The sequence below is a fragment of the Anopheles cruzii genome, chromosome 3, assembly GCF_943734635.1.
Source record: "Anopheles cruzii chromosome 3, idAnoCruzAS_RS32_06, whole genome shotgun sequence".
NCBI classification, from domain to species: Eukaryota; Metazoa; Arthropoda; class Insecta; order Diptera; family Culicidae; genus Anopheles; species Anopheles cruzii.
The window spans coordinates 34,347,124-34,369,400 of NC_069145.1; the positions used below are offsets into that span (position 1 = coordinate 34,347,124).

Consider the following 22,277-nt stretch of genomic DNA (forward strand, 5'->3'; position numbering starts at 1 on the left):
TGCGGCCGTTGCTGTCTTTTGTTGTTGCTCCACGGGGTGATTCGAAACAACAAGGCGAAATCTGGCAAAATGGCCAGTGCGGTGCCGCGAAAAGGTGACAGAAAAGTGCATCTCGAGATGTGCCCACCCTGCCCATCGGCCCATCGGGTGCAGCAGCGTGTGAGCCGGCGGATTGATGGACCGGTGGAGTTCGTTGTTTCTCCCTACGTGCGCCGTCGGGCGGTGCGCGCCCGCTTTGGCCAGCGGTGTTTTCCACTTTTGGGATGAATGGGCCGATGGGTTGGGTTTGACAGGTTTGGAGGTGACGGTAAATTGCAGTCGTTAATCAGGAACGAGCGGCGGAGAATCAATTGCTTCGAACGATGTCCGCTTCCGCTGCGATGGGCCCCTCGGGGTCGGGTCGGGGGCGCGTGTGTGCGTGTGTGTGTGTGGAAGTTTGTGAGAGTTGAGTTTCGTGTGCTTTCAGCTTGCTTCATCAATTATGCTAAATATCAACGTGTAATGCTACACCGTACTCTCTCATTGTTGAGGTCGGATGGTTTATGGGTTTGTGTAGCATGACACTTGGCGTTGTAACACAACGCCCTTTCGGTCCACTATCATTAAGCAGACGACCATTAGATCTACGGAGAACTACTCGGATAGGGGACAACGCTACAATATGGGCAATACTTCACCCAAGTTGTGATAAAATTGCCAAGAGACCGATGATTGCCGATTGTTATTTAATTTTCTTGCTGCTCTGATATGGTTGCGAGTCTAGTGTGTAGTGTCATATGGGCTACATTAGCTATATTAGCAGCAAAACATAACGACGTAAATGTTTTAAACTGTAACATCAAACCCAGAAAATGATAGCTGCTCCCATGGTCAGTTGTATGTGTTCGAACACGCTCAGATTTATTTGTGTATGCATCTGGAAGAACAACTAGAAACATTGTATACCCAGCAGCACTTTAATAAATGCCATTGAAATCAACGGTATGATTTTCTTAACAAAGTTTCATATACAAAGGAAAGAAAATACCCTATTCTAATTACATAACCCACATTTTACCAGATCTCTTAAATCTAAATTCGAATTTAAAATTCCTTGAATAGCAATAAAGACTGATTCTAGACACCAAACATACCGAAATTGAAAATGAAAACAATTCAAAAGGCGAAGCAATGTTCGTATCGTATAAAACCTTAATTTAAGGGTTAAAACCAGAGGACTAACCACGAGATGTAATTACCATTTGATACGCTGACACCTCGAAAAACTAGGTTTCTTTAGTATAAACTTTTCAAACCCACTGAAAAAGCTCATAAGGGTACATCGAATGTTTAACTATTATACGCTGATATTTAGGGTGAATGCCGAAATATTATACTTTTGCCCAAGGTTGCAACAAAAAAGGAATTTATTGCAGTTCATGTTCAGTTGTGGTGTGGTTATCCAACGATTAAGGGACAGCGTCCGAATTGGGATTTGAATAATTACATACAACAGCTCAGCAGCAACTGGGCTCTTTGGGTTCGTGCTGGTGGCGAATTTCTAAAACGTTCAACGTTCGAGTGCGCGTTCAACAATTCGTTGCGTTCGGACGTCCCTTATTGCGCTCTGTGTTACATTCGTGTTTTTTTGTGACTTATCACTGTGTCGTGGCTTGATTCGTGTATTTTCGGTTACCTTGGAATCACTGCCTTGCTGCCTGTTCGTGTAAAGTATCCTGCGCGCGTCTGTGCTTTGCATTTCGTCGCGAATTGTTTGGCGTCATCAGCTGTTCGCTGCCTTGCTTTCGTCAATTTGCGCTTCGCTCTATCCCGCCACTAATACTACGCATCATATCTGCGCATCGGCACTGCACTACTACTTGTGCCTGACTATCATCACTATCATCACTATCACTATCATCACTCACTACTATTTCACCGCATCATGGCCTCACTTTGTTTCGCTTGTGCGCATCCGCTCGAAGCTGAAAGTTCTATGATCTGCTGCGTCTATTGTGACGGCTTATTCCACGACGAATGCTCCCAAGTTCCTATGCCGCTGATCCAGGAGGTGAAGCGGCATATAAATCTCCAGTGGAGCTGTATCGGGTGCACGAGCATCTTGAAGAACCCGCGCTCAAAGGCGTTCAAGAATGCAGGTCTCCAGCTTGGCCTCAACACGGCCTTATCGGCTGTGGTCGAAACCATGAAGTCAGCAGTCCTCGAACCGCTGATTCGAGAGTTTAAGGCGAGTGGAAACAATTCTTCAGGTGACTCGACAACCAATAATCTTCACCCGCACGCCGATCGTCCCCTGTTTCCCTCAAACAAGAGGCGCAGATTATTCGCGGAGGTCGCCCAACCGATGGATCGGGAAGCAGCGAATGCGGACCACCCTGTCGCGTTGGCTACGGCTCGAATGAGTGGCAGGCCTGCATTACCCACACTAACAGGAACTGACGCCTCGTGTAGTGGAACAAATGCGGTTACCATCGTCCCGCGTGAGGATAACTCCAAGCATTTGTGGCTGTATATCTCCCGCTTGGCCCCGTCGGTAACCGATGATCAACTTATTGCAATGGTGAAGCACAGACTGGACACAAACGATGCCACCGGGATTTGTCTCGTCAAAAAAGGAAGCAGTCGCGAGTTGATGAATTTCATCTCGTTCAAGGTGAGAATCGAGGCAGCCCTTCGTGAGAAAGCACTCACTCCGAGCACATGGCCAGCGGGGCTCGCCGTACGCGAGTTTGTCCCGCAATCCTTTTCTCACACTTCTCACAATTACGCTCTACCGACCATACGACCTTCATCCTCACACGTTCCGGACGCGTTGAGCCGTACGTCGGACCGCTCGCCGGAGAATGCTAATAACACACTGGTCGACGCTCCATCTCCCACAACACACGGACACATCTCTAATCATACGACCTCTCACGCCAAAACTCAGTCCACGCTGGACCGATTCTTTCGCGGCTCCTAATCGCCATCAAAATAAGAATCTGTCCATCTATTATCAGAACGTACGAGGACTCAGAACCAAGCTTGACAACCTCCGGCTGGTAATCGCCGATGGGGACTACGATGTATACGTATTGACCGAAACCTGGTTGGATGACACCGTTCCTACTCCGTTGTTTTCGTCCGATAAATATATCATTTTTCGTTGTGATCGTAACACTGACAACAGCATCTTCCGTCGCGGTGGTGGTGTGCTAATCGCCATCGACAACACCATCGCAGCTCGTGAACTAGACATGAACGTACGTTCACTCGAACAACTTTGGCTCCGCGTCAAAGTCGGGATGCACACTCTAATTCTCGGCACAGTATACTTACCTCCAGGGATCAGCACGTCTGTTAATACAGAATCCATTCGTGTGCTCTGTTTGCCGGTGAAGAGCCGCTCGCCGTCGGGGCTATATCTCGTTTCATTTAGCAATCCGCCCGCCTCAGGCACACTGCGACTGAGCCGTAGCGTTGTTGGGAGGATCCTCCGAGTTGGGCCGGTGTGATGTCGCTTGACGGTGCCGGTTGTAAACGCCAAATAAATATCTTGACGTCTTGACGACGCGAAGGCGTCGAAGGCGTCCGGGTCGCTCACCTTCCGTGCGGGTCGGGTCAGCCTAGGGAGGCTCCGGAATGCTCCGGAGCTGGGCCGGGTGCCATTGACCTCGATATCGATCGGGATTAGAGGGAGAGAGAGCGATAGAGGACTCAGTGTTTGGCCCCTGTGGGGCCCACAACTGACGCAGGGATCAGATGCAGCCCACGGACGACGCCTCCGAAGGCTGCGGTGCGTGCGTTCCCTGCGCAGCCCTGGACAGCGGCCCGGAGGAGGCGGAGGAGGATAGAAATCGGATTTTACGATAGGCTAGGAGACGCCCGTAGGTCGCTATGAAATGGAGTTTCCAATTTCGATTTCTACGTCCATTCCTTCTGACAGCGGCGACGCACACGCGGGCGGGGGTTCTGGATCCCTAGTCCGCGTAGAAAGTTTGGAAATTTGGAAGTGGATCGACCGGCACCGGAGTAGGATCCCGAAAACCGAGGCGAGCCCGAGGCTGGCTCGGAGCGGCAGCGATCCATGTAATAATTGCCGGGCGTAGAAGTTCACGGTGCTTATCGGTTTACGATCGCAACACACGACAGCAATTTTCCACGCTTTCTTTCCCCGGGCATCGTCTCTCTCGCTCTCTGTCCCCCCCTCTCTCTGTCTGGGACGAAGCAGGGAACTTTGGAATGCTTCCTGGGTTCGGTCCCTGGCCGTACAGATCCTCATAGAAAGCGATATGCTCCAGGTGGCGGCCCTCTGTTCAGTGACCTTCGCCGGTGCGATCTAGGTTCTGATAAGCCGACGATCCTGGTGCGTCGAACTTTCCAAACCAGTCGCCACCCAACCCAAAACGAGAGTGAAAACTGTTCCGGGTCCGCTCCGCTCCGAAGTCTCGCGTTTGTGACCTCGCCCAACAGACAGAGCGCGAGCACAGCTAGCAATTAGCAGATTTAGAGGCCATCCCCGTCAGCGATTAGGCAATGGGCAATGGGCGCGCCACCGGAACGGGGTTGGGGAAGCTGGATCGGGTCGGACCACCCCCCGGGCGGGCGAATCGCAAAACGGCACGCACGCACGCATATCGCACCGAACTTTCTAATTGTGCACCGTGTGGGCAAGTGTTAATTTAACGGCATTTGCTGGCATCCGAGCGGCTCCCGGTTGTCGTAACGGCCAGTTGGGGCCTCTCGATGCTTCCTTCGATGGCGATCGCTGATAGCGGCCGGAATCGTGGCGGTGGTCCTTCGGAAGATTTAGCGCAACCGAACGGGAGCACGGCACCGCTTTTGCCGCTGACTGTGTGTGTGCGGCACAATTGGGGAGTGTGCTCACGTCGCGCGCTCTAGTTCCGGTCTCTAGGAGCCGGGCCGGCAAACTGGTGTCCGTACCAGATCTCTCCCTCGGCTCCGGGAGTCCGAGTTCGTTAGCGACGGTTAGGTAATGGAGCGCACGCGTCCCGCGTGGCCCTCCGTGGCGTTTCCGCGATAATCGCCTGCCTGGTACGCCTGGTGATGGACGCGATTTATGCAGTCGAATGATACCGGACTTATCTGCACTCGTTCGCATATGAAGCATGATGCCGAAAGAGGCGCAACGGCAGCCGATCAGCCGATAGTACACTGTTGCTGTTGTTCCTAAACTTCGCGGCAACCAAAGCCTCGTGTTGCTAATATCGCAGAGCATGTGTAAGCCTCGTATCTGGTAAGCTAGTAGGTATCACTGCAACGTAAACTAGGACTGAATCGGTCGCTCGTTAGGGCGTGAAGTACGTTTCTCTGGAACAAAAGGTGTCCAAAAGGGGGTCCACCTAAGATCACTCGGCTGTACATGTTACTCCATGATCCAGGTTGGCTTGGGCGAGGTTTGTTGATGAAACTCCCACAACTATTTACGGTCCTTTGTCTACAAGCCATTAAGTATCAGCGTGTCAAGGATGTCCAAAAACAGCAGCAACACCTGAAATCGTAGGAAAAATACAGGATATCATATTGGAAAATCGTCGTGTGACTGTAACCGGAGAAAGCTGGAACAAAAACACATTTGAATGCATTTTTCTTGGCAACATTTGGAGCATTTGCGAAAGGATAAAGAGGAAAAGTGAAATAAAATTTGTGCCGTCGACTCATCACTATGGATGAGACTTGGGTCTATCACTATGATACTGAGTCAAAACAAGAGGCTAAAGAATGGTGTGAATCTAGTTTTCCGAAACCGATTCGTGTTTAAAAATTGGCTAAGAAGGTCTTGCCATCAGTATTTTGGTTTGCGAAAGGCATTTGATTTGTGGATTACGTGTAAAATGGTGAAACAATTAATTCTGAATATTATTGTCACCATTTAGACAAGCTGAAGGAGAAAATTTCATCCAAGAATCCATGAATTAAAGTTGAAATTGTTGGGGCATCCATCATATTCACCAGATTAGGCCCCTGCCGACTTCCATCTGTTTCCTGACCAAAGAAAATTCATGCGTGGAAAGCGATTTTCATCAAATGATGAGGTCATAACGGCCGTGGAAGTGTACTTTGCAGCCCTTTAAGATTGTCACTTCAGGGATGGAATTCATTAATTGGAATCTCTTATTGAAAAACTTATTGAACAGCCTGATATATGGGGTTGCCACTGCCGTACTGTTGTGTTGGTGATGACGGAAGCATTTGTTTACATCTCAAGGCGTGGATTTTGCTAACGCTTTTTTAACGAAGTTGGCCCAAGTGAAGGGCCTTGTTATAAGTTTATTAGAGTGATCTTAAGCCCACCTCCACCCGTTGACCGTAATTTCCACAAGCATGTGTATGTGTGCGTGACCCGGAACACATCGACTCTCTCCGCGTGGGTTTGTTTACAAACTGCATGCAGTTTTGACGTTTCCAAGTTTGTGTGGCGAGCGAACTTGGAGTGTTTGCCACACAGATTGCACGTCGCCAGGCCGAGTTCAAAGCATATCCTCGCACTTTTAATGCGTTTTTGAATCACTGGACGGGTTTTTTATTCAAGTTTCAGACATTCGACGATGTCCAAAGCGCCAAAACGGTCACCATTGTCCAGCGCCCTTTCGGCACACGACCCACATACCGGCGGGATCACGGGAGTGTCTGCTTCGCGACTTTCCTTTGCGACGGCGGGATGGGGACGTGCGCAAATTCCTTCCATAACGCACCGGTCGTCAAGGAAGCGACGACGAATCGAAGATGCGCACCGTCGAACCGCGTCACCTCGTCATCTATCGGCACGCTGGCGACATCATCTCATCATCATCATCGTCATCGGGAAGCTTTCTCCCCGGCCGTCGTCGGCTCCCATTGGCCGACTTGGCCGGCCGGCAAGGTCTTGGGAATCGGGAATTCGTCGGGGTTCGTCGCTTGGTTCATCATTTTCTCACCGCTCTTTTTTTGTTGCAGTTTGCCACCAAAAGCACAGGAAGAGAAAAAAAACAGTAAACAATCAGAGACACCCGCGTCCAGAGTGTCTGGAGCGCCCGGACCGCGGTAAGGTCACGCCCCCCGGGGGGGAACAGAAAAGAAAAACAGTAAATAAATTTGAAAACCAAATGCGTTTTGGCCGGACCATGGGAGGGAAAACTAATGGCAGACGCACCCGCACGCACCGCGGCGCGAAAGGTGCGTCCGTTTTGTCCCGACTGGATGAGGTTTCCGTGTTTCGCCGTCGACGCCGTGCAGGCGAGTAAATATTTTCCTTTGTCACACTTTATTTGGCCCCTGGGCTGGGCTGAGAAGAAAAGTGAAAACTGTCGTCCGTCCCGGGCTGGGTCGGGTCGGGTTCGGTCAGCGCTGGGGAATGCGGCCAGGCCATATTGGCATCGCGCGCATTGCGTCACTCGCTTCCGCGTGGTGGTGAATCACACACACGAACACACAGGGACATGGGAAGGATGTCGGGCGAGGGCCGGGAAGCCGGATTTCACACATGATGGTGCCGCCGTCGGGAGAAAAGAATGGGCAATGGTTTCGCTTTGTGCAGACGCGCGCGTGTGTGTGTGTACACCGAGAAGAAAGTGTCACTTGCCGTTTGCCTACCATCTCTCTTTTTCTGTTTCGCTCGACGTCCCAGAACCCAGAAGTATACTGGCGGCTTTCGATTTTTCCTTTTCTTCGTTGTCCCCACAAGGGTCCCCCAAGGCTGTCCGAGGCCCACGTAACCCACCTTCGATCGGAATCCGATAAACCGGCGGCCGGATCTCCGGGCGACTCCGAGCTGCTGCTGATGAATGGATTCTGAATTTGGTCTGCCAAGTGAAATTGGGAGAGTGAGAGAGCCCCACACATCTGCGAGATGTTTCGGGCGGGCGCTTCGTGCAGGACACGAGCCCCACTTGCGTCGTCCTGCTCGCACGGGCGCGATCGCGGGCGCGCATCTTACGCGCTTTCGTCGCCTCTTTGCGGCTCCTTCGCTCTCGGGCCCCAAGCAGCTGTGAGCGAGCATCCGCATGATCATCTCTCTCACGCGTCTCGCGATCTCACGCCCGGTGCTTTCTTTCGCGCTCGGGCTTTCTCTCTCGCGCGCTCTCTCTCTCACTGTCTCCTTCTCTCTCTCTCCCGCTCGTGGGATTGGGATGTAAAAATTATTTAACATAATATCTCGGGCTTACAATTTATCATCAGCGCGCGCCGTTTGAAGAAGCGATCGGCGGCGCGCCGGTGTGCGTGCGCCGGCCCCGGGGGTGGTGTGTGTGCGCTCGAATTCGAGAGATTTTTTGTTGATCACTATAAAAGGGGTTACAGCATTCGGATACCGGCACCATTTCCAATTGACGATCGCAGAAGTCAGACGAACTCGACTCGCCTCCCGAGAGATTCGAGCAGTTCGAGTGGTGATCGATAGCGCAAAACGCAAGTGTGACCGCAAGTGCCGAGTGACCGGAAACCCGGAAAAGCCAAAAACGAAACGAAACAAACGAAAGCTTTGGCGCTAGTGAACAACGACAAAAGAACGCAGTCAGCATGAAAGTGTTTATCGCAATCGCCGCCCTGGTGGCCGTGGCCGTCGCAGCCCCGGCCCCGGCAGACCAGAGTGCCAGCGCCAGCGCCGGCGGAGCGTTCAGCATGATGGCCAAGTACTTTGGCACCTGTCTGGATAGCGACGAGATGGGCACCTGTTTCGCCGTCAAGGGCATCACCGCCCTGAACCGGGCGGCCCGCGCCGCCAACATCGAGCTGGCACCGGGTGTGACGTTCGCAAGGTGATTATTCTGGACCCGTTCCCCAAGTGTGACCCGCGATCCCCCCAGCCGGAAACGGTAGTGTCCTTTGAATGGCAGTGAAGGAAGCGATCGATGGCAGAAGGCGCCGCATTTTTCGGGCTGCCTCTGCTTGGTTGCCAGCCATTTTTGAAGTTCAGATCGTCTAGGGCTCGTTTTGAAGATCAAGTTCAGGGCTCTTTTTGAAGATCACAACTTGGGCTCGTTTGGAAGATCACAACGGGGCTCGGCTCGTTTTGGGGCTCGTTTTGAAGATCGCGTCTAGGGCTCGTTTTGGGGATTATGTCTAGAGGATGTTTTGAAGATAACGTCTAGGGATCGTTTCGAAGATCTCGTCCAAGGTTCGTTTTGAAGATCACAACTAGAGCACGTTTTGGAGATCTCGTCGGGGGGTCGTTTTGAAGATCTCGTTTAGGGCTCGTTTTGAAGATCTCGTCTAGGGCTCGTTTTGAGGATCACATCTAGTGTCGCTTAGACGACGAATCGAGTGACAGATTAGACAAGACAAGAACAGTTCCGGGATTTGGCCCAAGAATTTTTTTTCTTCTTTCTCTGGAATTGGGATGAGATCTGGTCTCGGGTCGTAGCGCGGTACCAGGGATCGTTACTCAATGCTCAATGCTGCAATGCTCGTTTACTGATCATGTTACGTTTCGACCAAACACACACGCAGAGACCCGTCGGTGCCGGCCGAGCGCACCGGAAAGGCCATCTCGGAGAACGAGATCATCAACACGCTGCCGGCTGACTCGGAGCAGAAGACGGACGCCCTGTTCGACCTGGCCATCGACTCCGCCAAGCGGCTGTTCAGTGCCCGCTCGGTCCAGTTCAAGCTGCCGGAGGAGACGACCGACAGCATCGCCCGCTCGCTGGAGGAAGGTAGACTGTTGAAGAAAGGTGCGTACGATCGCCAGCCGACTAACCGTACTAACCCGATCCCGTCTGTCTCTTCGTCCTTTCGTCCTGTTTGACGTCCTGCGACGTCCTTTTGTTTCGGTTTCTCGGGGCTTCAAAACCACGTGGTCTTCACCGTTTTCCGTTGCAGGCAAGAAGCTGAAGAAGGTGCTCGGTCCGCTCGTCCTCGCCCTCGGCGGCAAGCTGTTCGCCCTGCTGCCCCTGTTCCTCGGTGGAGTCGCCCTGCTCGCCATCAAGGCGCTGCTCGTGTCGAAGGTGGCGTTCGTCCTGGCCGCGGTCCTGGCGGCCCAGAAGTTCCTTGGCGGCGGAGGTGGATCGCCCCTGAACTTGCTGTCGAAGGTGGCCGGAGGCGCGTCGGCCGGTCTCGGTGGTGGCGTTGCGGCCGGCGGTGGTGCCGGCGGCTGGTCGTCCGGAGCCGCCACGTCCGGCTGGTCGAACGGTGGAGCCGCCTCGGCCCAGTACCCGTACGCCCGCAGCTACGACACCGCCCAGGAGCTGGCGTACAGCGGCCAGGCCCCGGCCCAGTAAGCTCATCGTGAGCGCAGTACCCTCCCTCACCTCACAACCGGTTGCAATCCGCGCCTCCGCACCTGCTCTGATCTGTCCGCGCACTCTTCCGCTCGCTCTCTTTCTCTGCCGCTATGCTCGCCGGGATTGAGCGCTCTGGTGAAGCAGTCCCGACGATGCATCCTGCTGTCCTCACTCACCATTGTCTAGTCTTCTTGCCTCTTCGGACATTCGGACGCCCGTTTTTCGGTTGCCCTCCATTGCGCCACTGATGCGCGCGGCACCTCAGGCCCCCCGCGCAAACACAAATTATCGCGCACAGCGGCTCGTAACGAAGAAAGCGGAGCACCGGAGCCACACCGCGTGCCACACCGATTCCCGGGATGTCCGCTTCTGTACATACACGCCCCGCACCGTACCGCACCGCACCGCGCCATGGAAGTCGGTGGTCAGGTTTTCTCGCTCAACTGCGCCTCATCGCCTCATTTTCCGCGCACCACCACGCTGTCTGTCTGCCTCTCGGGCACGAATCTTCATCTCGGGTGGCCTCTCGGGGGGTGTCTAAACGGTGCTTTAGCACGCCCGGCGCCCTCACTCTCATTTCTGCGCCACGCAACACCCGTACATTCCGCGGACACACGCGGACCGTTCACCGTACTTCACCACGCTGCGCCATTCCGGCTGCAGTGCGATCCGGAGCAGCCCCGGAAGCAGACCGATTCGACTTCTAACATACTTTTTTTTGTAGTGTTTAGTAACTTATTTACCACCATCACGTGAGGGTGAGCACCGCGTCGAGGGCGACCCGACCCGGCGCGAGAACGCTCACGGAACACAAAACAAAACACAAAAACACGACGCCAATCGTAATGTTAACAACAACGCTCAGAAACATTGTGTAGTTAATTTATTTTTATTTATATAATTGTAATAATGTGTCGAGTGTCGAGGTCGAACCACAAGCCAGAGTTACGTTAACAGCGAATACGAATACGAATAGACGATGCCACAAACGCACACAACCCGCAACAGCGGCGGCAGCACAAGTTAACCATTAAAATACCTACTCTTACTCTAGCTAGGAACCGCAATAAGCAGAAGAATGCCCACAGGAGGTGATTAACCACAGTGTAAACCAAACAACCTGACACCCGCGGGTCGCCCGCGGGAAATGGTTGAGAATTCAGATTCAGGAACTCACATTAGGAACGACTCCGCAAATCCCGCTCCGAAGCCAGTGAAGAAAGAGCCACCAGTTTGTCAGTCAAGTGTTGAATGAAAATAAAGCAAAATGGATGATTGAAAACAAAAACCCCAGCCCGGGGGCTGAAGTCTGTGTGTTCGTTAATCCACAACACCTCCGCACAGGCAGGCGTAACCTCAATCGAGTGTCCCGGGTTCCGCCGACTTCCGGGCCATCTTCATTTCGCTCGCCCACCAGTCACGGGTGTCGCACCCAGGTGTTGTCGTGATGTGGCCCAGATACTTATTCAGCTTCATCGTCGGCATCGTGGTCGACCATCGCCGAGGCATCATAAATGATTGACAGCCCTGTTGACTTAACTGTGCATGTGGTCTCGGCTCCGGCCACTATCTGATCGGCCGATCGGAGATTTCTTTTTTAGCACGTTCGGTGAAATTGTCACAAATTCGAGAGAAATCAATCGGCTCCCAGCTCCCAGGATCGACTCAGAAGCCAGCGAAAGAGAGAGCGAGGAAGAGAGACGGACATTAATGACACGCCATTAACACAGATATCATCCGGGCCGGTTGGGCCGATTCCAATTCTAGATAGAAGAATGTGTTCCAAAAGCTCCGGCACTGCCCGACCACAAACCCAGGGCTCCAACTTCAGACATCCAGACCAATCGCTGGGGCTGCTGAGTCGGTGTGCGTGCGAGAAAGTGTCGCCTGACGGGCCTCAGTTTGGGCACTTCTTTTGGGTGCTGGAGTGTAAAAGTTCCGACTTCGTTCAGTTCAGGGCGATCGGTAATGCTGTGGGAACTTGGCGTGGGCCCTGTCGCAGACCCGAAAGGGAAAGTGCATTCAGTGCGTCACCGGGCCCTCGTCGTCATTGTCGACCATTGTCCATTGTCCACGATCCCGGAACTGACTGATGAACCGGAGTCCGGTGCGTGGATGCGTCCGGACATGTCTCGGGTCCGGTGCGCGGAATAGAAAATGTGACATCGTGGCCGCCTTCGCAACTTGCGTGCCCCTGATGGTAGACGGGTGATAGTGCGGTGGTTGTGGAGCCGTTTCGGGGCCGTTTCGATTGAGGGTTAATTCGACCGAAAGATGAGCCTGTTGCCACTACAAATTAGCACACCTGTGGCTGCTCTCTTGTGACACAATAATTACACTTTCGTATGATTATATAAATTGGGCTAGTACGTAGCCCACACGCCTACACGAGGACTGGTTGGCTGGAGCTGGAGACTCGGACTCCCCAGGGGATGGGTTTTTGGGAAGTAACGGACCAAGTTTCCAATTATTTTTCCGCCGTGCGTCGCGCCAATTACGACACACGGTCGTACGAATGGGCCGGCTGCTTTTCACAGACGTTCGATGAATAACTTAAACCTAACCTCAGATTTCTCCTGCACTTAAACTTAATCAAAATGTATTTAGCGTCGGCCGGAGTGACCGGCCCGCGGCCCCGTTAATTACGGGCCGACTCGGATCACAAGATGCAGGCTTGTTTCCTGTTAATGGAAACGCTCCGCAAAGCTACTCCAGTTTGCGCCGCGCCCCGAAGAGGGCAGCCAATCCATCATCTTCAGATGAAGACGTTTACTTACCCCGCTCCCGTCGGGGTACGCCCCTTTACCCTTACCCCCGTTTAAGGGTACGCACTCCGCACGGGTCGACGAAAACGAAACGCCGGAAGCGAATAGTTGGTCGCATTCCGCGGCTCCGGGAAAGCCTCCGCCGAATTCTCGTCACGTTCTGGCACACATTTGCTGGCCGCGGCGAGAGTCGCGTGTGGTGCTCGGTTCGGCTCGGTTATGATTTGCTACCCCCCTGTCATCGTCGCTGGCCGCCGCATGTTTTGCCTACATGCCCAAAAGCCAACGACTCCGGACGGTGCGAAGCCCGGCTGACCGGCTGACGGAAGACACCGGCTGCATGCCAAGTAATTGATCGCCCATCGATTCGAGCCGCAGCCTGGTGTGACGGGGGACAGTTTCGCTCCATAAACCGATGCGACCCGGGCCGGGTATGTTGGGCCGTTTTGGACAGTCCCCGTCGGGGTGACCACCCCCGCCGGGGGTTCACAAATCACATAAATAGCATGGTAACGGCAAATTAAAGTATCAGTACTAAGCGTCCGCTAATTCGACCAGCAAGTGCGTTCCCGCGAGGCGTCAAGACCGTCAAGTCCTTCGAGTGTCCCAGTGTCCCACGTGTTCGAGTGAAATGGCCCCCCAGCGAAATGGTGTTCTGATTGCGGTTCTAGCGGTGGTTGCCTTCGGGGCGCTGGTCGGTGCCGAGACCTCGAAGGAGGAGACCAGCGTGATGCAGCTCATCGACGAGATCGACGGTGAACAGCGGTTCCCGCTGTTCGGTGGGTTGACCGTCGAACGATCGAACGACTACGACGGCGGGCGCACCTTCGCCGGCCGCTCGAACGAAGACCTGGCCGACCGGGCAGTGCGCTATTTGAGCTCCCACACGCTGAAGTTCCAGGTGCCATCGGATGAAAACACAGTCGAAGGTGAGCGCAAAGTGTCAACGACTGGGTGTTGTGTAGTTCTGGACAACCAACATTCATGGAAATCATAGCAAGCGACGAAGATGTCGCACACGGTCTACATCAGAATGGTGTCGTAACGTCCATTTGACGTAGTTACTAAGCATTCTTCGAAATGGATACTGCAACCGTTCAAAAAGATGGGTCGGTGGCCTAGTATCCCTGTTTGAGGCAACCCCATAAACCCCCCAACAAAGTGGTAAACTTGAGGTCTGATGAGCTGGGTCTTCGTTAGCTAATCCATGGCGCGCCGCGAGTATAGCCTGCGCTCCAGTTAGGTGTCTAGCTCTGCAATGCATGGTGCCGACGGGCTGACGTGGTATTTTATATTTGGGGAAACTTTCACAAAATTCACTTTCCGTGCGAGCTACGCCTCGAACGACCCGCTTTGGTGGAGACGTCATCCCATCGTTAACCAACTCGTCCGTACGTTGCTGCTCGACATGAAGATCTTGAACCTGTGCCTGCTTCGTGTTTGCTGGCACGAGCTTGACCCCCAGGGGTTCAAGGCTGCGTGTTGGGATGCTCATAGGCATCGTAGCCGTTTCACAATTGTTTTGCTGCTGGCCAGAACCAACTTTCACTTCTTGGTCGTTCGGAGTTCCAAGTGGACTCCGTGACGCCGAATTGGACAGAATCCCACGCCGGCCGGCTGGAGGTCTTATTAGAACAGGTCAACGACATCTTCATGCCGGGCCATGTTGGAACAGGTTTTTTTGGAGCAGCATCGTATTTAATCAAGCCAGGAGTGCAAGGGCACTCCGGGCGGTCGAAAGAGAAAGTTTCCTGTCGGTCATACGCAGCGCCGTAAGATCGTTCTCGAGCGTTCGCGCCAATGAAGCGCGATCTCCTGCGTGCGTGATAAGATCGAGAAAGTTTCCGGACGAAGATCGGCACAAATTGCGGGCCTTTGGACATTTAACCTGTAGTTTGGTGCGACGCAACGTGCAGAATCCGTTTCTGGTGTGGCAAAGGAAGCATTAGCCTTGTGTGCTGTAAGCCGCGTAGAGGCTGACGTTTGCCAGGAAGAAGGTCCCCAAAACCCCGGCCAACCGATACTCCTGCAGGTCCGCTCGCCGAGCCATGCCATGCCGGCGTAGATTAATGAATTTCTCGTTTAAAGTAATTGCATTTTCGCTGCGCGCGCGCCCTGTGAGTGGCTTTTGGGTTGCGTCGGGTGCGCATGTCCTCCGCACCCGTTTTCCAGGACACTGCCTGTAAGCCACCGGCTCATCAAAATACCTGTCGTGTAGGATTCAGGTTGCGCCCAGCCCAGCGCCCAGCGACTTTCACTCCCATCAGATCCGGCTTTCGAAAATTCTCCAAAAAATTATCCGCCGGCGGGACAATGCATAACACCAACAACAACAGCAGCAACAGCAACAATAGCAGACCGCTTACACACACACATACAAACGCACCAAAGGCTGTGTGGCGCGTACAAAACGCCCAACAAGAAAAAGGGAAAGTTGCGCCAAAGACACACTTCCTTCCACATGATGTAGGCAACGGGCCACACCCTGTGTGTTACAGCAGCCTCCACGACGCGCAAGCCGGACCTCCACTCTCCCCCTCACTCCCCGCAAAGGGAGCGCCAAGAACAGCAGTCCCCGAGAGGTGCAGTGCGCGGACTGCGTGAGTCCCTTCAGTCGGCGATCGCCACGCGATCCGCTCGATGGAGAAGGAGAAACCCCCGAAACGATACCACGTTTCGTTCCTTTCCGACGCACATCCGTGACGCCGATGCTGGATGAACGCCGGACGGACGGAATGAACCTTCGCCGAACCGCCGGCACTCGGATCGATCGATTGGCCCGGGCCCTCGGCGTGCCGTGGCGTTTGTAGGTCATTGGCACAGAGCCTCGCGTGAGTGGCCGCGGATCGCGTTCGCGCCTCTTCCCCGGAGAGACAAGTGCGCGGCCGCATACCGCCCGGTTACAGGTTTCTAGCTTTTTGGGGCGGCTTTAGAACTCGGCTTCGGCCCCAGATATGGCCCTGGTCCGGGGGAAACTTTCCCCTAAACCAATACGCGGCGATCAATGTGTGACGGTTGCCGCTGTGTTGGGTGCCGCTGGAAGGCCTTGAGCGACATTGGATTTGAAAGGTGGACAATTAACTCACAATGGGAGAAAGTGTCAGTGCAGAGATGCTGTGCTTGTCTCGTAGAATACTTGCTTGACCCTCGCACAAAGCCTCCGGTAAGTGGGTGGTCAATAAGTCGGACGAAGGAATGAGGCTAAATATTTGCCAACAATCAAGAATTTGGTCAATCAACAGAGGTACCACATAAGTTGCTGAGTAGTCCCCCATAAATGATCAGCGATCAATGATCAGCATCTTGAGTACAACAAGCTCTCCAATTGATAATATATTTTGTTTATGAAATGTACCATAAAAATCTGGCGCAGAAATTGGTAACTAATGAAAGTGCAATCATCGGAAACGTTTAAACAAATTTCGTTTGGTTTTAAGGATTTGGGAAGAAAGGCCATTCAAGCCACATTGCATTCAACTTGTAGCTTTTGGGATTGCACGCCGCGAAAGCTTTCGTCGATCGGAAGCTTTAGTACTGTTCGCCCGCGACAGCAACCCCGCTGATCGGTTTTTCGTACACTTCCAGAAGCTCGTAGCAGCCGCCTGAAGAAGATGCTGTTGCCGCTGCTGCTGGCGCTGAAGTTTAAAATGGCCGTTGTGCTGCCCGTTCTGCTCGCCATCGTGAAGTTCATTTCGCTCAAGGGACTCATCGCCGGTCTGCTGGCGCTGAAGTTTTCCAGTAAGTATCGTTCGCAGAGGGAACAGACCCGATTCTTGGTAGCTGACGAGTGCTGAGCCTTGTCCACTGTGTCTTCACCTCTTGCAGTCTTTACCGTCCTGAAGGATCTGTTTGAGAAGAAGAAAGAGCGCGTGACCACCGCCTACATCACCAGCGCTCAGCCTGTGAACGCGGAGATCGTCCACCAGGACTGGAACCGCAACGGCCAGGCTGCGGCCCACGAGCTGGCCTACGGTGCCTACCCGTACTCGACGCTCGCTTAAGCGATCCGGCCCGCGGCAGGCCCCATCACGTTACCAAATCGTATTCACCAATGACTCGACGGCGAAGTTAATTTATTATGCATTACTTTTAGTAACTTATTGCTCCCGATCCAACCAACACCAAACACATTGTTTCCAGCTGTCTCCACCGACCGTACGTACCGTAGTATGGGTGAAAATAAACGAAACGCGCAAATAGAAGAAAAAAGGTTTCCTTGTCCATCCGGGGTTTTTTCGGTGGTTGGCGTTGGGTGTTCCATGTGGCGGTCAGAACGCAACGCCTCGCGGTGGTAATCGTTCCGCGAGAGCCAAGCCAATAAATGCCACAGAGGCATAAGCTGCGCGGAACGGTATTTTGTCTTTGCAATTATTTGTAACGGAAATGGCTGATGACCCACCGGGCGAGGCGCGAGCATCACGCAACATTCCGGGTGACCCACATATGTGAGCGCATAGGAAGCTCCATCGATTGGCCGAACACAAGATAGAGATGTTACTTTTTTTTCACCCGCCACCGATGGGATGCGGTAATTGAGATTGAAACAGAAATGGCGAGTTGCGTACCGGAGGTATGATGAAGTCTGGACGGGAATGACCGTTCCTGCAAAGCTGTTAGGCTGTACAGGACAAGTACTAGTTTTTGGGGTGTGTCATTGTTGGTGCTTAACATTTTTGGCAAAGACAGGTAGAATCATTGAATTTCCGCGGGCTACGTATATCCGTTTTGCTTGAACGTGTTTCGGCTCATTGTCGATTTTTCTCTATTCCACAAAAATGGATGACAAAGAATCTTTATCAAATTTTGTGTGAAAAACGAAGTTAGAAGCGCATGCGCTTTCGAAATGTTGACTGTGGCTTATCGTGAAGCTAATAAGACAAAAAGCAGCACTTATTAGTGGTGTGGTGTTTTCAGAAGGTTTTCAGAGAGCCGAGAAGATGTGAACGTCGAAAAGCCAAAGTCAAAAGTTTGGTTAAATGAGAACAGATTTGCTTACAGTTTTCTTCGATTGCAGGGTCGTGGTGCATCATGAGTGGTTGCCAAAGGATAGAACGGTCAATAAAGAATATTTCCTGCAAGTTATGCGCAATTTGCCCGAAGCAATCCGTCACAAATGCCCGGATTTGTGGAAAACCCAAAATTGGCTGTAGCGCTCTTGCGAACACATCGTGGTTTCTGCGCGAAATTTTAGCCAAAACAATACACTAATGATGCCAAAGCTACCATATTCTCTACATCTGGCCCCGTGTGACTTTTTCTTAGTCCGGAAATTGAAGGAGGCCGTGAAAGGACGACGCTACGATACGATTTAGGAGGCACAAAGACGGCATCGCCGATGAGCCAAATCTTGTTCAAGCCAAACGGCTGTAAAAAATTGACTGTTTATTCAAAATGACTTTTCACCATAAGTCACTGACATGTGTAGTAACCCAACGCCACAAAAAATCAAATATATGTAGCCGACGAAAAGTCCAATGTCGCGAACCTTTTTGATCAGCCCTCGTAATCTAAGTTCAATTCTTGTGCCCTAACGGGTCGGGTTGCTTCATTCCACCAGATACAGATACACGTATTTGGCTAGAATGGTCCTTGAAGAAACCTGTGGAATTTGAATCTGATCTGAAATTTTCTCATATTGTTCTGCCACAAATCGAAAACTGTCACAGAGCCGCAAGGGAAGCCCAAAGAGGGAAGTAGACATTTTTTCAAAAGATGCCGATGCCTTCCTAAGTTTTGAGAGATTTGGTTAGTTCTGTCAGTGTTTCTTCCACACATTATCCTGCCCATTACACTTCCCAAATAAACTGTCTTTTATGACCAGCTCAGCCAATTTAGACACAATAATGCGTACCATTCGGGGTATCGTCTGTACGACAGGCGCAGCAATTGGGACCGCCACGATATGTCTACCATACAGCACAGGCCACGGGGCACTGTGACAAAACGCCTCAATCGCGGTCTGTACACCGCACAAGAAAAACCAAAACCCGATCGACTAATAATCGTGTAATAGAAGGAGACATTCTCTACGAAAGCATTGCCCGCTCTACATCCGCTCCTGTGGGGAACAGTCAAAAGAAAGGGAAAAGTTTGTCGGTACGCTTCAGTAACCCAATGGGCTGACCCGTTTTTCCAAAGTGGATTTGCGGCGGATTTGTGTCGCATCGTCGTCTAGGTCGGTACCGAAACCCTCGGCCCTCCAGCAAGGCAAGGTGGCAAGGCGCGCTTTCCAACGGGGTTCGTCGCTTGGCCACTGTTTTCACTCGGGCAACGCGTTCTCCAGCAAATCTAATTGAACCGCGAAAATCTCGATCATTACCTCTTTATTACATCCACATCGAAGGCTTTCCCCAGCAGAAAGGGTCTGCGGTCGTCCACGCGCTAAAGTTGGCGCCACGCCAAGGCCAAGATCGGCGCGCCCGGCAGGTGTCTCCGGGATCTCCGCGCTGCTCCACGGGATCGTTAAGTGATCGCGTAGCAAACCTAATCATGCGTTAAACAAACCCCTGCTGGAAATATGCGTCGAGGTCTGGGCTGCTGTGGTCGTTGTTGTCATTTTCTCAACAGTTCAGCTTTTCCCTGCTTTGGGTTTCCGGGAGAAGAGAAACGGTTCGACTTCAAGAGTGCGCATGGTCGTATAAAAGTGCGGTGGCCCAATCCCGGTTTCGTCAGTGATCGAGTGTTCGAGTACCGAAACAGGTGTCAATCAGCAGCAGCCGTCTCAGCAGCAGTGCCAGAAACCAGTACCGTCATGCGTTCTTACATCGAGACTCTGCTTGCCCTTGGCGTCGTTCTGGGCAGCTGCCTGAACGTGGAGGCCGTAATCGGTGGCAGTGGCGGTGGATCTGTGTTTTCTTCATCGAAAAAGATGTGCGAACAGCGGTACAACGTTAACTGTTTGAAGCTGGAGCTCGTGTCCTTCCTGGAGCGCGTCACGAACCAGAAGGAGTACGATCTGATGGCCGGCGTGAGTGTGGTGCGTGACCCGGGCGCAAACGTCACCAAGACGGCCGATCTGATCGCGGAGGTGACGCGCATTTTCCCAACGAATCCCGAGAAACGCTTGGACGAGTTCCTGCTGACTAAGCTGAACGACTATCTGCAAACGCACTCGCTGCGGCTAAAGTTCATGGACAGTGACGCGTTCCAGAAGGCCCGGGAAGCGTTCATCGGCCGCAAGGGCAAGCTCGGAAAAAAGGGTGGTCTGGAAACGTTGATCGCCGGCGCTATGATGATGAAAGGTGCGTGAAAATAGTGCGTCCACGTGGCTTTTGAATTTAACAACCCTTTCGACCGTTTCGGTTTGTTTTTTCGTAGGTACCTTAGCAGCCGTTGGGCTTGGAGCTTTGGCCCTGATCGCGGGAAAAGCTTTGATGACGGGACTGCTGGCCCTGATGCTGGCCGCGATCGTTGGCCTGAAATCGCTGGCTGGCGGCGGTGGTGGTGGCCACAAATCCACCACGTACGAGATCGTGGCCAAGCCGATGTACTCGCATTCCCACTCGGAGCACGACGAGGCGGTGCACGGGCACACGGGCTACGGTGGGTACGGAAGGGCCTACGATCTGGCCTACGGTGGCCAAAAGCCCCACTAAGCTTCGAGATACCGGCCCCAGAGGGCGCTCGCACGTGCTGCTGCAGAGATCGAGAGGTATAAATTTGAACTGAAGGGTGGCCGTTGGGTTTCTGCCGTAGGGGCTAACTAGGGCGTATTATTTATTCTACTCCCGTAGAAGATCTTTCTGCCAAACTTATTTATTAATTTATTTATAACTAAGACGATCCAAACGTGATCTATGCCTAATTCTGTGCAATCCTCGAGCGAAAATAAAAGACAGAAATGCGAAAACAGTTCAGTGTACTCTAAAATCATTTTTACTAGTTCTACCGACTAGACTACCGAAAACATCAAGGGTAAGCCAATATAAAAAATGCTGTCAAGAAATACGTGACGCATATCATGTCCTTCGGGAACGATCAACGTAGAGAATAAATATTATGAATCTAATCAGTGATTGATCAACAGTGTATTCCAAAATTATTGAAGAAAATTCGATACGCGAGCGGAACGTATGGGAAAAACTTGCGCGACCTACAAGAACACTGGCCGGAACTAATTGAAGTCTAGGCACGATATCCGCAGACAATAGTGACGCATCGCGATCAAATTTAATGATGCACTTTTCATCGATTAAAAGTACTGCGAGGGCTTTGATGCATTTTAATGAAACCTTTGGGGGTAGGAAAACATACCTTGCGTCGTAGTTCCTGTACCCAGCTGACGGCAGTTCTATTTATATGCACAATGGATAGCCTCAAAGCACAGACTTACAACTTAGTTAGATGACGATGCAATGTTATTGTTGCAATTTGTTTTTGATTTCCGCTTACGCATAATCGCAAGAAAGGGCGCGATCATATCTTTACATCGTTAGCACGACGATCATTTGCGGATCACCAAGCGATTTTGATAGTGATTAAAGTATTTGGTTTTTACTTGAAAGTGAACCAATTACTGGTTCTACATTAACAATTTTAACCTCTTTGTAAGAAATAGGATTTATAGGAATTTTTCATGTTTTTAGAATAATTGACAGTTCGAACCAAAAATTTACGAAAGTTTCGTGTTAAGCTCATTCAACCACCGTACAGCTGAACAGTGATGCTGTGCCACAAGTGACGTCTTCCGATGTCTGTTGCTTTTAACTGTTTGAACATTGTTTGATAAGGTCAGTAAAATCTCGCTACATATCAACTAAATTGCAATACTTAGCTTGGGGGGATGAAGAAGAAACGCGTTGCCTTTTGAAGTACCTCAAGAAATTATAGAAACTGTAGGAACCCAAAGTTGCCTTCTTGATTTACAGCATCCTAGAACATCGAGAATTGGATTGAAATTAAATTCAAATCCAGATCAATGTCGTTGTCACACCGATAGTCCGTTGCGCCCGTGGATCTCCTATTCTCATCTCATCTCATCCTATTCCATCCATCTCACGCCAAAGGCAATCTTCTTGCCGGCTCGGCTCACGGTGGGCCTACGAAAGAAAGTTGATAAAACACTCGCGCAGCACCGGTTAGTGGTTCAGTTTGGTAGAAACCGTTCGCGACCGAGGACGTTTGTGGTGTCGGATACACGAAGGCGCTTGAAACTTCGTCTCAGCCTCGGTGTGCGCTTAGTGGTTGGCCTTTAGCGGCTCTTTTCTGTGTACGTGAGTAACGGGAGGCATGCAAAGGCGTCCATCGCCGTCACCCGATCACCTGAAGGTGGAAACTTTCACTGCTTTCCCCGGTTCGAGAGCGAGACCGAGAG

The 22,277-nt window shown here is 52.0% G+C and overlaps 3 protein-coding genes across 3 annotated transcripts; all 3 read left to right on the forward strand.

Annotated features, from left to right (window-relative positions):
• Positions 1-8,496: 8,496 nt before the first annotated feature.
• Positions 8,497-10,196, forward strand: LOC128273974 (uncharacterized). The gene is made up of 3 exons (XM_053012048.1): positions 8,497-8,735; positions 9,427-9,650; positions 9,799-10,196. Exons 1-3 carry the CDS (start codon positions 8,497-8,499, stop codon positions 10,194-10,196), a joined length of 861 nt encoding a protein of 286 aa, XP_052868008.1.
• Positions 10,197-13,595: 3,399 nt separating this feature from the next.
• Positions 13,596-16,965, forward strand: LOC128273987 (uncharacterized). Its single transcript, XM_053012067.1, has 3 exons — positions 13,596-13,893; positions 16,550-16,702; positions 16,790-16,965. Exons 1-3 carry the CDS (start codon positions 13,596-13,598, stop codon positions 16,963-16,965), a joined length of 627 nt encoding a protein of 208 aa, XP_052868027.1.
• Positions 16,966-19,715: 2,750 nt separating this feature from the next.
• Positions 19,716-20,559, forward strand: LOC128270295 (uncharacterized). The gene is made up of 2 exons (XM_053007697.1): positions 19,716-20,205; positions 20,282-20,559. The coding sequence occupies exons 1-2, from the start codon at positions 19,716-19,718 to the stop codon at positions 20,557-20,559; spliced, it is 768 nt and encodes a 255-aa protein (XP_052863657.1).
• The last annotated feature ends 1,718 nt before the right edge of the window (positions 20,560-22,277 follow it).

Excerpts from the sequence above, each read along its gene's own strand:
- LOC128273974 (XM_053012048.1), top strand. The coding sequence starts at position 8,497 with ATGAAAGTGTTTATCGCAATCGCCGCCCTGGTGGCCGTGGCCGTCGCA. Across the intron at positions 8,736-9,426 it reads CCGGGTGTGACGTTCGCAAG|AGACCCGTCGGTGCCGGCCG; the intron begins GTGATTATTCTG and ends ACACACACGCAG. Across the intron at positions 9,651-9,798 it reads AGGTAGACTGTTGAAGAAAG|GCAAGAAGCTGAAGAAGGTG; the intron begins GTGCGTACGATC and ends TTTCCGTTGCAG.
- LOC128273987 (XM_053012067.1), top strand. The coding sequence starts at position 13,596 with ATGGCCCCCCAGCGAAATGGTGTTCTGATTGCGGTTCTAGCGGTGGTT. Across the intron at positions 13,894-16,549 it reads GGATGAAAACACAGTCGAAG|AAGCTCGTAGCAGCCGCCTG; the intron begins GTGAGCGCAAAG and ends GTACACTTCCAG. Across the intron at positions 16,703-16,789 it reads GCTGGCGCTGAAGTTTTCCA|TCTTTACCGTCCTGAAGGAT; the intron begins GTAAGTATCGTT and ends CACCTCTTGCAG.
- LOC128270295 (XM_053007697.1), top strand. The coding sequence starts at position 19,716 with ATGCGTTCTTACATCGAGACTCTGCTTGCCCTTGGCGTCGTTCTGGGC. Across the intron at positions 20,206-20,281 it reads CGGCGCTATGATGATGAAAG|GTACCTTAGCAGCCGTTGGG; the intron begins GTGCGTGAAAAT and ends GTTTTTTCGTAG.